The following is a 19,147-nucleotide window of genomic DNA, read 5'->3' on the forward strand; positions in this document are numbered from 1 at the left end:
TTCTTAAAAATAGCGGTCCTGAATCGTTAATGCAACAGTTCTGAACGGTGCCAGTTACAGACTTTAGGTAATTAAAATACAACAAAAATAAAGTTGCAACCATATAATACAAAAAAAAAGCCCAGCAAGATGGCAAAGAATGGAACACAAAGTCGGAGAGATTTGCCTCTTGAAGAAAGTCATAAAATCAGATCATATGATAAAATTACCCGCTGTAAGAGGATTTGATAGAGCTAATAAGATAGAATAGTAGTTTGATAAGATCAAATTTGGATTTTCACACAGGATAGTCCTGAAAAACCTCCCTGCAGGCAGCTTTCTTTTCACTATCCAAATAATCCTTTTAAATAAAAGCATAAGGAAAGAGTGGTTTTATAAGACATGGCAATAGTGAAGAAATATGTTGCTACATAACGTAATTTACATTTATTTACTATTTCCTCTTTTCCTAATATTTATTCTGTCCTGTATGTTCATAGTCCATGGCTGTATATCAGAGCTGATCAAAGAAAAATGTAACTGAAAAAGATTTCTATCAGAAATGCAATTCCACAAGTGCGCCTTGATTTTAATGGGCAACATATCAAAACATCACGGGTGCCATTTGATTTGTTTCATTTTGCCATTCCCACAGTAATGTTGACTTACTATGGTTCTTATTAATTTTAGTTCTACTGGATATTTTATGCTGTATTAAAACCACAAAGTATATATTTTGGCAGTATTAAGTCTAAACTTCATGGGAAGTCTTTTTCTCTCCAAATGAGGGTTTTCATGTGGTTTCAGTAAGAGAAGGACACAACTGCACTGTATCTGCCTGTTGACTCCTCATTAGTCAACTTTTGAGCCCAGTGACTCGAAGGGAAAAGGGAAAGAAGGCTCTCCAGAGACTCGAAGGGAAAAGGGAAAGAAGGCTCTCAAAGGGGGTAAATTCCTACCAGTCAGATAGAGGACAGAATCCCACAGAGTGAAAAAAACAAAAAAATAAACCCATGTGGACAATAGCTCTTACCATGCTGCCCAAACAGTCAAATGTTCGCTTGAGGTTCTCTCTCCCTTAACCCCAGGACAAGGTGGCTTCCCTACTCCAGAATCTCAAAGACAACTTGTTTTTTAGCTATTGTAATTTCCCTGTCAGCTCTGCAGCCCAGTCCTGAGCGGATAAGCCAGCAGATAAAGAGCTCAGCAGATAAATCAGTCGGCTCACTCGGAGCCCCGCGGACCTCCGAGGGGCTCTAGGCACGTACGAGGGATCAGAGGAGGGAGGCATCTCCGCGACAGCCTTAAGAGATTCATCTGCCACAGATGTACAAAGTCGTAACAACACCCACCCAAACAACACCCCGTCTGCTTTACAGGGGGATCCTGGCCTCTGAAAGACCAGTGGGAGGTTTACTGTCGACTGCTGTCCTTGGGCTACCTCTGCTGCACAGATCAGAGCTGCAGCACACACCAGTGTGAGGATGGTACCTACACGGGGGACCTGACCTGCCAAGGCTGCACTGGGGATCTGGGACATTTTAATGGAACATACCGAGTTTGAGCCCAGTTTCCTGGTTCTGAGAGCATCTTCAAAGAGCACGACTTACAGTTTAACAAACAGTTTTGAAATGTTTAGAAGATCGCAGTGACTTCTTATTCTCAAATTTCAGAGATTTATAAGAATACTCTCAAAAATAAATGTCCGAGAGCTTCACCACCCACTCCAAACTCACTATGCTGCCTATACTGATAGCTGCAGCAAGAGACATTAGCATAAAGCTTCCCAGCTCCATTTTTTGTCCCCAGAAATCTCTGAGCAAGGCTTTCAGTCGCTCTACTTCACTCATCTCTGCCAGATTCAGAAGAGATCTTCTTGCTTTCTTCTGCCTGCCTCACCTGGTCCTCACCTGCTGCCTTGATGGCTGCTCCACCTCATGTACCCTCTGCCAAAGCATGCAAAAGGGCCTCCATCCTCTCATCCCAGAGGTTATACCCACGGTGTGTTGGACATCAGGCCCAATTAAGGCACTTGCCCAGTACTTCCTTTTTTCCCCCTTATACTCTGACCCTTACTTCTCCTCTCTTATGTCTATTTTCTCACAAAGTGAAGCAAAAATGACAGTTCACTCACCTGAGCTATCAAGTCTCCATTTTCGGCGTGGACCAGGATAACAGCCCCAAGACTTTTTAGAAAGGTAAAGGCTTCATAAAGCTGCAGGTAGTACAAAGAAGGAAACACTGCTGAATAAGGAAAACACATTATTTAACACTCTGATCTCTCTGCTCATCTCAGTTTTGCTCCTTCTATTGCTGGTAATTGACACAACGAATAGCAGACTATCTCCCTTTTCCACTCTCCACATTCTACACCGAGCCACAGCTTCACTGCTAAGGTGTTGGCTTACCCATCCCCTTACCCACCAGCCAGCCCCAGGGAGAGCTTCTGCCCTTCTGCACTGAGAGAGGCTCAACAGTCCCAAGCAGGGCAGCACCTCCCTCGGACAGAGTGTCTCAAGTAGTTCCTTTTCTGTAGTTTTAGCAAACGTGAAATGGAATTTTTCCCACGGAATGGGAATAATCAATGGACTACAGACACTTTTAGTACAGCTTAAAACACCTCTGAAGTGCAGGCATTTTGCACCGTCTTCTTAGAGCAGATAGTGTCAAGCTTTCACCAACATCTTTAATTCTGCAATTACAAGTTGTAACGTTTTCTCTAGAGCCTCCTTTTTTTAATCACTTTCTAAGACTCAAAACCCATCCATACAGAAGGGAAACAGTTGATCCGACTGGTTTTACTGACAACTTCTCAGCACAGATCTACTGAAATTTTAGTTCCCTTTCCAAAAGGTATTCAGCCAATACATTCCCTGTTTAAACCAAACTTCAGTAACATGAGAGCCCAGTTTTCAAACACAGATCAAATACTGAAGACATGGTTTCTTCAGCATTCACTTTTGCACTAGGGCACTTCTCTAGTGTTGAATGGGTCGGAATGCACAGCTTGCAACACGCGCATTTAAACAAGGTAACAGGCATTAGTCTAGCCACACCTTCAATACTTTGATGTATTTCTCTTGGCAATTCCAACAGGGAGTTGAATTTAACAGGCAGAGAATATTTATATATTATTATATCTAAAATTCCAATTAAAACCACATATATTGGAGGTGTAACAACAGTTATTTACGAGACGGAGAGCTATAGCTCTGGAAATAAGTAAGAAAGAAACATTTTCTCAACCGAATAAGCAAACATTATTACTACTAACAGATGCCATTGTCTGTTTACAATGACCTGCCACTTATGAATACGAAGGCTGAAGAGTCTGGAATCTGTAATGAGCTCTGGACAAACAAGCTCATTGTTATCTCCAGCTCTAATGAGAAAAGGCCACCTCCCCCAAAGAGCAATTCCATTTAGCTGTTTGCAGCCACCGAGAAACTCTTGAAACCTCAAAACTGCCACTGCCTCCAGTGCTTCATCTTTTCTTCCCTCCCTGACCCACAGCTCTTGAAAGGTAACAGCAGAATAAAGTGAGGGCAAAATCCTGAGCAGTGCTGAGTGGTTGCAATGTTGGGAGACCAGAAAATCTTTGCAGAAAGTGACTGTCATACACCTGAAGGAACACATGCAGGGCACCGACCCTCCAGAGAGAACTCCCCCACTGCACCTTTTCCCCAGTGGGAACGTCTCTCTGGGATTCAACCTTAGGAATTCCTCAGGTGCTAGGAGATGACAGAAGAGAGGACAGACCACAGCAATGAAAAGCATTCAGAGCAATACCTGGCTGTCGGACATTTGGTAGAGATCTTTGTAGGCCATGTAGACTTGAAAAGAGTTCACACCTGTTCCAAGACAAAATTCAAAGGTGTTGGCATGTAAGTGAATTCTTAAATTGTATTTGAACAAAAACTTCAGGAAAAATAAGTCACATAATTTGTCTGGACTGGGCTTTTCACCAGTGATTTCCAGAAATAAGGCATGGTTCCACAGCTGCACCGCAACTAGATGCCCGAATCCCCTCTTCTCTGGGGGAATTTGTTGGACTCTGTGGATTGCCTGTCTTCAGACTTGGAGCAACGCAGCCACCACCACAAATGTGACTGCTTGTAGCCAAATCACAGACAAGAGGTGGTGGCTAAAGCAAGCACGTAAAGTTTGTGAAGTTTAAAAAGACTTGCGTAAGGTTCTGTGAATGACTGGTTTTCTTTTTAGCTTTTTTTAGCTAATCAGGAAAACATTTTAGCTTGACCTCAAACTGTGCTTTTTAACAGATAAAAGTCTAGTTAAGTTTTCCCAAAGTGCTGAGAAGCTGTAGGAACTGTATATCTGAATTTGCATGTGGACTTGCTCTTTCCTGACCCTACTGTCCAAAGCACCCAGCTTAGCTGATGGCAGACACTGGGAAGGAGTGGAAGCAAAGCCTGAAACCAGTTACAAGGGCAGCTCACCATACCTCTCCTTCCACCTTCCAAGGATGGAAGGATTTATGTTTGCAGTCATACAAACCCATGAAAGATGGCAGCTCCAAAATTTAGAAATCAGTAAGAAATGCTTGCACTGAGTGTTGCTGCCAAGAACCAACCATATTCAAACCCCTACAAGTTTTGCTATTTACTTCAAAGATTCGATTATGTACACAGCTTTGTGTTCTAACAGAACAGGAATTCCAAACATCTTCTGCTCATGTTTTCTGTACACACGAATTCATATTAGGTCATAAATTTGCTTTACTCTTTAGTCTACTGACAACATCCCCAGTTTGGTACAGGGACTGATCTCAGAGTTTTCTAGCTTAAAAGAAAAGTAAATTCTAAGCTGTCTGAGCCGTGTACGCTGCATTTCAAAATAGCTGTCACGAAAACTGTGCTTCCTGGGGCAAGAGGAAAAAGAAAGAGATCTGTTCGTGTTATTCATGTTGTCTACACAAAATGAATAAGGCTCTCTGATGAAGATGTAACTCCTTCATGAGTCTAGAATGAGCAAATACATCCCCAGGCAGAGGGTATGGCTGTTCACACGCACACAGAGGATTTGTTTATTCACAATTACAAGACTAGAATACCCCAGCATACATGCAGGATAAAACCTTGAAATGATCCCTGGTATTATGTCTTCCTGCTAAGTCCATGCAGCTCAGGGTGAAATACAAAGTGGGAACTGGCCCCTCCTTCCTGACTTCCACACTGAGCAAATCCAGCCTGGACCATGGAGCCCCATCAGCCTGTAAGCCCATCCTTTCTTCCTATTTCTCAGGTTCCCAGAAATCATGCACGGTCTTTCCTAACTTAAATCCCTCAGTCTATTCCCTATTACACAGTTTCGAAGTACTCAGTATGTCCCTGCTTTAAAATCTTTAGGCTTGATTACATCTTTCCTGGGGCCAATGCTTTCAGCCTCATGCCTGCAGCCCATCTCCCCTCTGACTGCTCACAGCAGCCTCCAGCACATCTGCCCGACCTGCCTTGGAGGAGAGCTCTGTCTTCTTGTCACAAACCCACCCAGTGTCTCAGATGTCAGCTGCCTGGGAGCCACCTTTCTGCACGGGTGACCATGTGCATGTGAAGGAATGATAGACGTGCCAAGGCTGGTCCAAGCCATGCCGACTAGCCTCAGCGCTGCCACAGGCCTGAATCCTCTCACACACGTTCCTCTGTAGGCAAAGAGCTGGGTTACCTACTGCTCCCCCTTATCCACTGGGATCGAGCCAAAGGTAATTCATTTTATCACAGTCCCACAGGAGATAAGGCAGCTTTCTCTGGGTACTGTGGCTGGAAGGCATACATTGACCCAAGTAGTATACATTCTCTTTCTTTTCCTGCATTTGTATCTTCTTAGGCCCTTTTCTGACCTTAGTAAAATGATTATGAGTTTTGCTCCCACTCAATGGGAGCCAATGGGAGTCAATGAGAGTAGAAGGGATCCCAGCAGGGATCCTGCCATGGGATCTCATTAATGTTCTCCCTGAAGCCAATGAGAGTAGAAGGGATCCCAGCAGGGATCCTGCCATGGGATCTTGAGCCCATCCCTCACCGACAGCTCCCATGGTGCAGAAGCAGAGCTCTCCATCTAAATCCTCATCCGAGCCCTCAGCTGCCACATCAGACACACAGCCCATTCCTCACCGACAGCTCCCATGGTGCAGAAGCAGAGTTCTCCATCTAAATCCTCATCCGAGCCCTCAGCTGCCACATCAGACACACACAAGGTGGAAGGGCATCTCACAGCTAACAGGAGAGATGGTCTGAACCATCCTGCCTTCCAAAGAGAGTGCTTTTACAAGATACCAAGATAAAATAACACCAATTTACATATACAGGTAATCCAAGACTAGACTGTTTGCCTAATGCCTTGGCCTGGTGTCTCGATCCACTCATTGGAAATATGTGGCTCTTTAAAAGTCCTGGTCAATGGCCCATTGACCTTAATACTCAACATTTGTTAAATACTATGTTCTTGTTAATGTCCTGCTTTCTCTCACACTGGGAGTGCTCAACAAGACCCTCTCCAAATTTCAGACAGCGATGTAGTAGTTAAAGGAAGGAGTGAGGCCTCTGTGAACACATTTCAGGCTGTTGCTCCTTCGCATACACTGGAGAAGCCCAGTCCCTGATCAGCTGCTGAAATGCTACAAGACTGAGCCTTTACAATCAACATTTGGTTCTTCTACAAAATCTCCAGGCTCTTCCAAAGCCTGTGTCTCCTTAAATTAGCTTTGTATTGATTTAGAACTGATTAATTATTCAATTATACCTCATGACAAGGCACCTCAACAGCAGCTCCCCTGTTATCCATGAGGAGATTGCATTAGGCACACGCAGCACTGAAACGTGATCAGCTGAGCCCTGGTACTCAGCAAACACACCCACCAGACAATCAGCCCACAACAAATTCAATCCAGATTCCCAGCTGATGAAAACCAGTGTCACTCCATTGACATCAAGTCTATTTGCACCAGCTGGCCCAAATGTTTCCAATTATCAGCAGATATTATTCATTAATCTGAAAGCCCTCGCCACGCTGAAGTATTTCCTATTGTGCTTGTGCTTTCTTACTGGCCCTCACCTCCTGTCTCCTGACACGTGAGAGTAATTCACATTGACTGCCTAAGACATACTGCAGCATCCGTGAGAACAAAGGTGACCTAATGCCACCGCCACCAAAGAGGCCACCAAAGGCCCCATCATGCATCCTGTTTCAGGAACCAATGAACAGACCCCTCCTTCCCCTGAAAGGCAGGTCAGATTTACACTGAAAACTCACATTTCCATAGCTGGAGAAAACTATTAACCTGACTGTCTGCACCAGGCTTTTAATGTAAGCCCTCAGGCAAATTTGGAAGTGCTGAGCCATCTGTGATCCAGGAGCTCTGGAAAACAGCATCTAACCTTTGAAACAAGGCACAGCCTACTTAGACTTGTCTGAGAGTCCAGTCAGCTAATGCACAGCAGCGCACCCATGTTAATGCTGATAGCAGGGAAACAGCACAGATTTGGCACCATCAGCGTTGACAGATGTCATCACCTTGTAAAAATCACCTATATTATAAAGACCTATGTAAGACCAGCTGCAGTTTCTCTAAATTATGTGTAATCTTGTTGATTGAAGGGTTTTGTTGCCTAAGATCTGGTTATACAGCACAGGTACTGCCAGCATGCTGCAATACAGGATAAATTCCCCTAGGTGAGTGCACCTCCATAGTATCTCACCAAACAACTACTCACTCAAAAACAGGATTTTGCTTTGTTTTTCTACTTTGATAGTATATTTCTCTATAAAGAGAATCTTTCTAATCTAAGTCACCACTAGCCCTACACAGAACCACAGTCAGAGAATGATATGGGGTTGGAAGGGACATCTGAAGATAATCTAGTCCAACTCCCTGCCAAAGCAGGTCCACCGAGAGCAGGTTGCACAGAACGTGTCCAGGTGGGTTTTGAATGTCTCCAGAGATGGAGACTCCACCACCTCTCTGGGCAGCCTGTTCCAGGGCTCTGCCACCCTCAAAGGAAAGAAGTTCCTCCTCATGTTCAGATGGAACTTCTCATGTTCAAGTTTGTGCCCATTACCTCCTGTCATGGTACACCTTACAAAGGATGTTGCATACACATACTTCCCAACATAAGGGTCGTTTTCATTTACCTATGGTAACTAAATACTATTTCAAAAAATATTTCCTAATCAATAACTATACAATTTCAAGGAAAGTATCAAGTGCAAATTATTTGAAGAAGTAAGTTTCTGGAAAGAAAATCCATGCCGTTAGGCAGAATTTTAAGGAACTAGATCTGAAGTTGGATTTTTCTGAAGGCCAGATTCAATTTCCCACTCATGGGTATCTGGTGCCACCAAGATGCCCTCCATATATGACACTGCCACACTGAGCTGGCATGTACGGATGTTAGGCAGAATTTTAAGGAACTAAATCTGAAGTTGGATTTTCTGAAGGCCAGATTCGATTTCCCACTCATGGGTATCTGGTGCCACCAAGATGCCCTCCATATATGACACTGCCACACTGAGCTGGCATGTACGGAAAAGGATTTATGAGAGGTTTTACCTGTGCTATTCTGGAGTGGTAGCTGGAGTCCAGGCAGGGTAACCTACAGCATTTCTCATGATAGTGGGCCTGTTAATTGAACTGAATCAAGCCCACAAGTGTCTTAAATAGATTCTTAAATAAGTGACCTGGTTTTTGTATGTCCTGAAACCATGCATCTTCTAGTAACTTCCGGGAAAGCCACTGGAGACCAAGGTCTTGAGAAAATCAGGACATTTTTCTCAATATTAGGTACCTAACTTTAGCATCTCTTTTTTCTAATAACTTGAACCTATTTTTAAAATATAGGCATGTTTTATAAAATTTTAAAAAAAAAGTAGTTTCAGTAAGTAAATTATCCTAAGTCATTGCTGAGAAACAAGATGTAGCCTGTGATGATGGTTTCTCACATACATGTGTCCTCCGTATTTGGGCTTAATTCAAGGCAGCTAAATGGGAAGGTTACCATCTAGTTAAAATCTGAAGTGCTACATTGAGGCATCTCATCTTCTCCATTCATGAAATAGAGGATATAAGGTGACTGGGCTGATTACCCTAAATGCTGATCTCTGGATTTTATCTCAAAATAAAACCCAAGTATACAATGTGTGAGCCTATTTCCACATGTATAAGCAAGCATACAGTGACATACTTGTATCTGAAAACATACACATCTTAATTTTCCGTGCCTATATTGGGGAAAACCTACTCTCTCCGTTGGCCACGCTGCTGAAGAGCACTAATACACAAAGTTTTAGGTCCGTTTCACACAACAGCAGGTGAATACAAAAGTTCAAGGTAGTGCAAAACCTTAGGTAGCATAACCTGCACCTCTGCATTTCTGTTCTGGATGAGGCATTCATTAAAAGTTCTAAAATTTCACCTCCATATGATATCTCAATAAAAAAACAAAAAATACCACTCATTTACATTACAAACCTTTGTCTTGCACCAGTACTTCCAGCTCTTCTCGAATCCCATCATACCAGCTGGTGATGTCCACATGGAGAGAGTAATCACAACAGGATTTGGTGTCAGCTGCCTCGTGCCACTTCTCAAAGGAGGTCAGTAAACTCGATCCAGGTTCTGGAAGCACGTGGTCAACTGAAAAAGAGATTCAGTGTCCATTACCCGGACAGCAAGCACACTGTTCAGATTTCCTCAGTGCCTGTGAGTAAGGAGCCTTCCTGCACCTCGCCCCAAACAGCAGCAGTTTGGAGGCAGTTTGTGCCCAGACCGTAGCTTTGGGATGCCAGCCAGGTCCTGCTGTCTCAGGCACAGCAGATTTTGTGGAGGGTCTATACTAAAGCTGAGTCTGGTAACCTGCTTTAGCGTAGCATCAACAGACACACAATGGGACAGCCAAACATCTCACAGTTCAGGAAACATTTGAATTTTTCCATTTAATGCTTTGTAAGACCAAGTTCTGGACTTACCTACATTTTTTGTCTGATGTGTCCATTTCTATATCTTTCATTGTAAGCGTTATTTTTAACCAGTGCCTTGTAGCCACTGAATTGGCCCACTGTGCCCTGCCAATACATCGATGGAGATGCTGAATGCTTTCTCAGCAGCCAGAATTGGGAATACAGCCAAAGGTCTGAACAGAGATGATGCAGAGCACAAACACTCAGCCACACTATATGGCAAATCGAGTGGGCTGCAACTATGCAGCCTCACTGTCTGGAGGCTTTCTGCATCTGATGATGCCACAATGTTTACCTACATAAAATAAACATGTATTCTTGTCTTTGCAGGGCTAGGTCAAAACTTAGCATGGAAACAAAGCAAGGTGAGCTTACCAGTGGCATTTGCAGACCTAACGCTGCACTGGAAGCCTCAGCTGATGAATATACACTGAAAAAATTATTAACAAAAGTAATGAACAGCAGTGTATTTTGTGCTTATTGCCAGCGATCCTTTCAGCTGATACTTGTTGCTGAACATAGATAATAGATAACACCAATCAGCAAAAAAAGCCACATGCCAATTTGTTGGGAGTAGAACCCCACTGGGAAGCTGCTCTGCACAAGGAAACTAAGACAATATATGTCACCTGAACAACTGCCTCACAAAGTCTGACCAAGGGCCAAGCCACTGTTCATAGGAAAAAGATAACTCTTGTCCTGCCATCTGGTACACAGAAGGGTCTTTAACAACTGGAAACCCTTCTCCCTTCCACCAAGAATGATGTTCCTGCAGGATGTCTCTAGTAAGGACTTCCTCAATTCCTGGTGCCAAATCCAAGTTCATAAATAAGCACCTTTTTCTTCCCAAAGCCCCTGAAATATTACTAGGTGGGAACAGTGAATCTTTGTCAGATTTTCTGTGCCCTATGCTTACTACACCGTTTTTCAAAAATCCCAAGAGTAGGTGTATTATCTCTCAGTGCTTGTTCTGCATTTCGGAGGAAAATCCAAGAGACAATTCCTCATGGTGCTGTTGCTGTCTGAGGGCAGGTTCATTTTCAGGCCAGCCCTGTGTGACAATGATGAATGGATCTCCAACACCATGCCCAGAAATTTGAAGATTCATTGCAGAAGATCGGTATGGAGCCTCCTGTAGCTATCCCCACATGTGCTACCCGAGCTTCAGCCTGCGGTGGGAAGGGTTAGTATTGCTAGTACTCACTGATCATGGTGGTGCCCCCTGCTAGCGCTGCTTTTGTGCCTTGATAGAAGTCATCAACAGCAGTCATTCCTTGGTAGGGCTTTTGTAGGTAAGTGTTGACGTCTATTCCCCCAGGAATAACCATGCGCCCATTAGCCTCTATGGTCTTGACCCCTCCAGGAACAATCAGATTCTCTCCTATTTGCCTAGGCAGCAAGATAAGCAAATATTAATGTATTTAAACAAAGAAGGTATTTGAGGCACGTAGGGGAGAGGGGCCCAGGGGCCATACAGAAAGAACTGGGACCCCAAGAGAAAGGTGAAGCTCAAACACCCACTCTGCAAAGCATCCCAGCCTGCGGAGCTGGGCCCAGTGCTCAGGATGCTTTGCGTTGCCCTAGCGGCCAATAAAGAAGCTGTAATGCACCAGCATTAACAATTGATTATGTTTCTTATATGACTCCTATCTTTAAACAATATCAAGTATGTACAGTCAACGCTCTCTTGGGAGCTCCGGTTTTGTATATTAAGTTCTTAAATGAAAACAGAAAAACATAGATCAAATATGACAGCTGGAATTGTAAATATATGGTAGAAGCACAAGGCACATCAGAGAGGATTTATAATTACTTTGTAACCAAGCAATGCAAATTTATCCTTAAAAAGAAATATAATATATTATATATATATTATATATATATATTTCTATATATATAATATAGAAATACATATTTAAGAGACCCAAACACCTTTAATCTACCACGTCACATATTCTTTATCCTCCTCTTAAAATTAAAACTTAGTGAAACATTCTCCACAACTGTGTGGAAAAATATTCATTAACTGTTGTAATCTTTTTCCCTTCAGGTCTTCAAAACAGGATATGTTTTTTCGCTATTAAAAATATTAATCTGATTAAATGCTGGTGTCAAGCAAACTCCAGACAATTACAGCCAAAATACTTTTAGCATTCGTGGAGACAACTACGAGTAAACTAACCTTTAACTTTCAAAGCCACATCACATCACAATTTTATTGTCTACTTTGCATGGTGCCAAACAGAAAAAGTGCATGTGTGGAAGCCATGTCTCTGCCCTCTTACACAGTAATATATTTGGGCTTAGGGATAACTATGAGGTAGTTCAAGTTCACTTAGTTTATCTCCTATTACAGACACACAGTCCTTGTCTTAATTTCCTTTTGTCTGGGATAAAAAACCATTTATCCACAGCTAAACAAATACCCCAGGCATCTGAGCTGCTGAATGTATTTCTCCCGTGTTAAAATGCAACTCCCACCTACAGAGCAAACCCAGCGACTGATTAACAGCCAATCGCACCACGCTAGAACCAAAAATGAATATAACTGTTAATTAATACCACTGGAAACAACAGGGATAATTATTCACATTGGAATTTGGCCAACCCGCCAGAGTTAATAAACAGCCCCAAGAGGTCAAGAATTTGTTTCATATGCTATGCAAAAATGTCACCTCCGGCAGCTCGGCTCCCCTGGTGCTCTGGGTTTTGGCTGGAGGGAAGCAGAGCCGTTTGGTGAGCAAACTCCCCACCAGCCTCCCAAGCCAGGGTCTCAGCGCCAAACAAATCCAAAAGGGCTTGCTTGGGAGAGCTGATAATATTCACGGCTTGAAGCCATACTGCTCCATGTCTGTCTGCTGTTAAAACTTGACTCGCGTAAGGGGTTCCAATCCTTGAGCAGACTGAACGTTTGTAGAAAGGTAGGTAGCCCCACATACAATAATGGAGATGCACTAATTTTTGTTCGTTGAATCCCCTCCCAAGTTTTGCACCAGAACAATCCTAAACCTTTGCACTGCGTCTGTGTGGCTAAAAAACTGACCTGGGAAACCAAAAATGTACTATGACCAATCTCCTTCAAATATGTCTAAGGAAGAATTGCACTCCAAGGACTACCACACCTTCTGAAAATAACATTAAAGAAAAACCTACACAAAAATGCAAAAGCAAATAATTTTTATTTTCTTCCACAATCAGTATCTACCAGTTCCCTACTCGTGAAGACACATACTCTAATAAAGTGAAAGAGTGCTAAGCATGTAGTGAAGTTTTTCTGATGACTCACTGCTCATTATTTTCAGTGTACGGTTGAGTAACAGCTCATTTGGCAAAAGCTGAAGTCATCCATGCTGAAGTGACATGGGACCAAACGGTCTTGGTGGATGATTCTGCACTATTACCTGTCAGGAGCCTGTCTCATCTCTTGCCCTGGTATCAAGATCAAGGCTGGGAGAAGGCTGATCTTCACTGGCGTTCAAGGTTACTTTTTGTTCTGACTAGAACACAGAGTAAGAGATAATGTGACAGGATTCCTGAATTGCTCACCCATTAATGCTAAGTGTATGTTAATAAGAATGGGGTTCCGTTACTTGTGGGTGAAAAAATACAATAGTGCAGATAACTGTATTCTAACACTGTATAAATGGTTGAGCTGGTTTTCTGATGCACCAGCAACCAGAAAATTCAGATTCATGGCAAATTGATGCTATCTGTAATCTTCAGTGGAACAAGCTGGCAAATTCTCTTATATACGAGCCGATTAAAGCACAATGGAAACATCAGGCTTCAACTCTCCATAAGCTAAAGCTGAAAACCTCCCCTCAGGACTCCGTGGGGTCATTTCTGTCATTATCAAGCCCAGATCTCTTTTAGGCGTCTGAGGCTTCCTCTACCTTGTCTTGTCACCTGCCCAGCTCTGGAGACCCCATCCCCAGTCACACATCCTGCACACTCGTTAGTCCCCTCCAGCCCAGAGGGACCCAACCCTACCCCTGACCAGGGAGGGAGCAGGACAGCAGGCACCAGACTGTGTTATCTCTGCTTAGCACAGAGACTGGGGTTCATTTCCTCATGTGGGTAACAGAGACAGGAGAGATGTAAGCAAAATATATTATTTACGTGCCAATGGTAATTTAAATTACTAACTATCTAAGTTAGTATTTAGATACCAGAGACTGCCTCTCAGCTGCCATCAGTGCCCAGGGCTTAAGTTTCAGCTAGGAAAAATCCACATGTACCACTGCTCCCTTGTACCCAGAGAGCCAGTTTGAGCAATGACAGTTAGGAAAAAGCATCTAACATCCTCCAAACTATAGCTAATGTTCAAACACATTCAAGGTTATATCTACATTCCTCTCTGCAGGACAATCTGCAGGGACATAAACGTTAAAAGAAGCTATTCATTTCATTAGCCTGCAAGAGAAACCCGACTCTCTCTTATCCAATCAGTTTCCACTGCAGACTAAGAAAATTAACCCAGATCTTTTATATCCTAGCAAAACTGGGACACTGCTGCCTGTTCTGGCCTGAGTGGTTTGGTGTCTGCTCCATTCTGCGGAAAGAATTCTGTATCACCAGCAGGACCTGCAGCTGGAGAGTCAGGACATCAAACAAAATGTGGATGCCCGAGGTTCAAGGTCCTGCTACGAAGGATCTTGAGCAACATTTAACAGCTACGTTAAATACTTAGACAGAATGGGCAGTTCTGGACAACCTATAAGAGACCAATCCCACAAAATATAGCGCTTTCCTAGACTGTAGAATTTATCACCTGGATACAGTTAGGACCCAAGCCCATCTCACACCAGGCTGCCCTCACAAATTAGCTTATTTTTCAGAGCAGAACTTTTTGTGCAGTTTACCAAGAAAAATCTCAGGTCATCTAAATCCAGGAAACCAGGCACAACTCAGAGTGTTGAATAGTAAACTTGTCTCCTTGGGCAAAGACAAAGGCATTTTAAAAACTAAGATCTTGCCTGTCTATTCATTATTAATCCTAGCTAACTGGTACTTTCTGAGATACTTTCTGGAGGTATGGATCCAAGCATGGATTTCAGAGGGAGTCTACGCACTTAACAAGGGCAGCCAAAAGCTTGGCATTGTCAAGCTGCCTGCCCAGTACCGTTGCATTTCTGGCATCAAGGACAAAAATTCACAGCAGTTTCAGACTTTCAGCATCTCATGCCCTTAGTTGCTAAATCAGTTCTGATGCTCAGAAGTGTTACCATTTGCATCTGAACAAACAAAAGCACAGAAAAAGTCAACTAAAAAACCTAGCAAAGAGAGCACAATATGGTTGATTGTTGCTATTAAAAAAAAAGATAAACATTCAAAATTTTGTGCCTTCTCCATTTAAAACAATATGCTCCTTTTGCCACTTCTGCAATGCAAGTAACACTACAACTGGAAAGGCAGAGTGAAGTATTAAAAAGAAAACTGCACAGTCCATGGATAAAAGTCTTCAGTATTTTTCATGTTATAATAACCTGAATTATGAATAATGTAAGTAGCCACAAATGTATAAAGAACTGGACTTTTAATCTGATGGTATATTCTCATGAAAAGGAGCTCTGAAAACAAGTAGGTAATGAATTATTTACCAGATAACCATAATTACATTTCTGTGCATTAAAATCATAGCCTCTGGAGACCAAACTTGTTAGGTCACTAGTGGAAATGTTTAGCAGTCAAGAAAAAGGCTTTGATGTTTGTATACATCAGAGCGCTTGTACGCACTACGTAGCTTGGCAAAACTAGAGACCCCCATCTCCACTAAGCCGTGCAGCACGAGGCATATTTCTGTGCCGTGCAATCTTTCAGAGCCTGGCTGCATTCACCCTGATTAGGGGTGGGGGAAAAAAGCTGTAATCCGCCTTCTGTCATACAAGGACTCAAAAATATCCATTGTCCTCAGCATTACTTCTTGAGAGAGCCTCCTTGCCTTGGCTGTTTGAAAAGCAAATACCTTCAGCTTACAGCAAAGGAATTTTCTACTTATCTAATCTTAGTAAAGATAAAATGGCAGAATTTCATAATTAAACACTCCTCTGCTCTGGCCCCACCTCTAGAGGTAACCAAGACGCTGGCTGCAAGACTGCAGGTCAGCACCACCAAGAAATCACAGTAGTCTGTACTAACAGGCATGCAAAAAAAAGTTCAGTATTTTAAAAAACCAACTTTATAAGTCCATCTTCAAGGTATATGTCTGCATAGAAGGAGTGGTCATCATTGATAATTCTTCCACCTTTAATGAGTAGCCGGTCACTCTGGGGAAAGAAAAAAAGGAAGAAATGTGGGTTTGTTGAAATAAATAAACATAATAATGTATTGATGATACCAAATAGGCTTATGTTATATAGAAAGCCATTAACATCAAAGCACTTACCCTATATAAAGGTCTATGCCATAGATTCAGGTGAGTACATAGACAGCAGAGAGGAAAACCACAGTTTCACTGAGTGTTTATTTCTGACTTTTGGAACATGAGGCCACATGGCCATCACAGTCTTTTTTCCTCAAAGCAGAACTCATTGCACATGGGAACGCTTGAAATCCTGCTACATCCTCTTTTTAACACCACCTAATTCTACAAAGGCCAAAAGGGAAGAGAAACACCCAGAATAAACTGCCCAACACTGGAATGGCCAAGCTGAGCTCACATGGGACTCCCCACACCCTTGGAAGAGCTTGCAATTGGAAGGGAAAAGGACAGGAGAGGCTGCTGAGCTCTGTACTGCAGAAATTCCTGCCCAGGGAAGCTGCTTTAAGCAACGTCAGCTCAGCAGGGTCAACTCGGCCGCTCCACCGAGGTGGCTAAGGGACACGGCCCACAGCTTGCACCTCATGTACTCTGTTACAGACCAACCGCCCAAAATCTAGTTCCCACTGGGCATGAAGAACCAATTGTCTAATTTGTGATTCCTGCAGGTGAGAGGCTGCTGGTCAGTTGAGGCCACTCTGCACTGAGGCTCCCCACGCCATATCTCACTCACTCCATGAATGAGGCTAGGAGGGCAGCCTCAAAAGTTTGGTTTCCCCGAAATACCACACAAACAGCAGAGAGAGATACTGCCTCCTGCTATTTTAAAAAGTGCCAGAAAGCAAACATTTTTTCCCATAAAGAACTGTTCAAATATCAAGTCTGCTGGGGCACTGTTCACAACAATCATCTGCTTCCATTTTTCTCTACTCAAATGGTTACACTCTGTTCTCAAAAAATAGATTTTATAGAAAGCAAATTTTACCACTGCATGTCTCTGGGAATCGATATTTAACTCCCTCATCAAAGAAGCCATAGGGAAAACGCCAGCACTCTACCACCTAGCCAGAGATGGGGAAAGTCTGTAACTCCATGCTTTTGGAAAGACTTTTTGCCAAGTGACTATGAATCCTGGAAAACCCTAAAGCAGTCAGAACCTTTTTTTCCCATTCATATATAAAAAAGCCATTTATTGTAAATTATTTTCTTGGCTTACTGAACAATAACTTTATACTCCTGACTCCAGACTCAGTTCCCAATTACAGGATGACTCATGCATATAAACCATGCGTGTCCCAAGTTCCCAGTTTAGAAAACAATTAAGCAAGTTGCTACAGTTCCTCATCTATAAAACCAGGACAATGACAGAGACCTTCTAAAAACTTACTAATTAAAAAGAGCTAAGTCAGAGTAAGGGATGTTACAACAATCTTTCTTCAATATAACTTCTCAGTTATATTTAGCATATTTACTTTTCAGTTTGTATTTGAACATTTTGGAGGTTTGAAGCCTCTATAGCCCTCTGTATCATTCTAGCAAAGCAAAAAGGGAGGAACAGACATTTTAAGGGGAAAAAGTAGGGGGGAAGACAATTTAAATACAATCCATGACGAAAGAGTATGAACACAGAAGGTCTGAGGCGTTTCTCCATGTGATGCAGCAGCAAGATGACCCTTGGCAGGGGTGGGTGCATAGCCGGGGGGGGACCAAGGCACAGAACGACTACAAAATATGCCCCCAGGACCTGCCTCAGATGTTGGTACCCTCTTGTTGCAGGATGGAGACAAAGGCAAGTCCAGAGTCTGGAATTTGCCAGAGCAGGCTCCCTGTTCTCTCCCCAGCCTCGCTGCTGTCACTTGTAATTGTGGGACTTGTGAACCAGCAGCCTGAATGGCAGTAAGTGATTTTGCCAAATGCTGGCAGTTGCACCTCCTCACCATGATGATTTACTGCACTGCCTGCTGACCTGCAGAGACCACCATCTTGTGAGTGAGCTCTTTCTAAGCTCATTCATTTGCCTCCCTGGACATTAATACTGTCCCAATTACAAGAAGCAAGGGCTTATTGATACGGGCAGGGAACGTTACCAGAGCACTGCATCTGTCACTGCTAATGAGTCAAAAAATCTGCGCGTTCATCAAGATGTTCTACATTTCATTTCTTTTAAAACAGGAGAAGATGCACAATAAATAGGAAAAAATGTTAACAGGCTGGGAAAATAAGACAGACTAAAATAAAGCAGAAATACAACCCCCCAAAATAATTGTAGACATCAGGATTTTATATGTTTTTGGAAATTTGCATCTGAACAAACAAAAGCACAGAAAAAGTCAACTAAAAAACCTAGCAAAGAGAGCACAATATGGTTGATTGTTGCTATTAAAAAAAAAGATAAACATTCAAAATTTTGTGCCTTCTCCATTTAAAACAATATGCTCCTTTTGCCACTTCTGCAATGCAAGTAACACTACAACTGGAAAGGCAGAGTGAAGTATTAAAAAGAAAACTGCACAGTCCATGGATAAAAGTCTTCAGTATTTTTCATGTTATAATAACCTGAATTATGAATAATGTAAGTAGCCACAAATGTATAAAGAACTGGACTTTTAATCTGATGGTATATTCTCATGAAAAGGAGCTCTGAAAACAAGTAGGTAATGAATTATTTACCAGATAACCATAATTACATTTCTGTGCATTAAAATCATAGCCTCTGGAGACCAAACTTGTTAGGTCACTAGTGGAAATGTTTAGCAGTCAAGAAAAAGGCTTTGATGTTTGTATACACCAGAGCACTTGTACGCACTACGTAGCTTGGCAAAACTAGAGACCCCCATCTCCACTAAGCCGTGCAGCACGAGGCATATTTCTGTGCCGTGCAATCTTTCAGAGCCTGGCTGCATTCACCCTGATTAGGGGTGGGGGAAAAAAGCTGTA

The 19,147-nt window shown here is 42.6% G+C and overlaps 1 protein-coding gene across 1 annotated transcript in view; it reads right to left on the reverse strand.

Annotated features, from left to right (window-relative positions):
* CRMP1 (collapsin response mediator protein 1) overlaps positions 1-19,147 on the reverse strand; it is a 55,238-nt gene that overhangs the window by 17,643 nt on the left and 18,448 nt on the right. Inside the window, exons 3-6 of the mRNA XM_014936022.1 lie at positions 11,156-11,340; positions 9,464-9,628; positions 3,769-3,830; positions 2,114-2,194 (exon numbers count right to left, since the gene is read on the reverse strand). Coding sequence (XP_014791508.1) covers positions 2,114-2,194; positions 3,769-3,830; positions 9,464-9,628; positions 11,156-11,340 — 493 coding nt within the window. The remainder of the gene's footprint in view (positions 1-2,113; positions 2,195-3,768; positions 3,831-9,463; positions 9,629-11,155; positions 11,341-19,147) is intronic.

This window comes from Calidris pugnax, unplaced genomic scaffold, assembly GCF_001431845.1.
Source record: "Calidris pugnax isolate Ruff unplaced genomic scaffold, ASM143184v1 scaffold14, whole genome shotgun sequence".
Taxonomy (NCBI): Eukaryota; Metazoa; Chordata; class Aves; order Charadriiformes; family Scolopacidae; genus Calidris; species Calidris pugnax.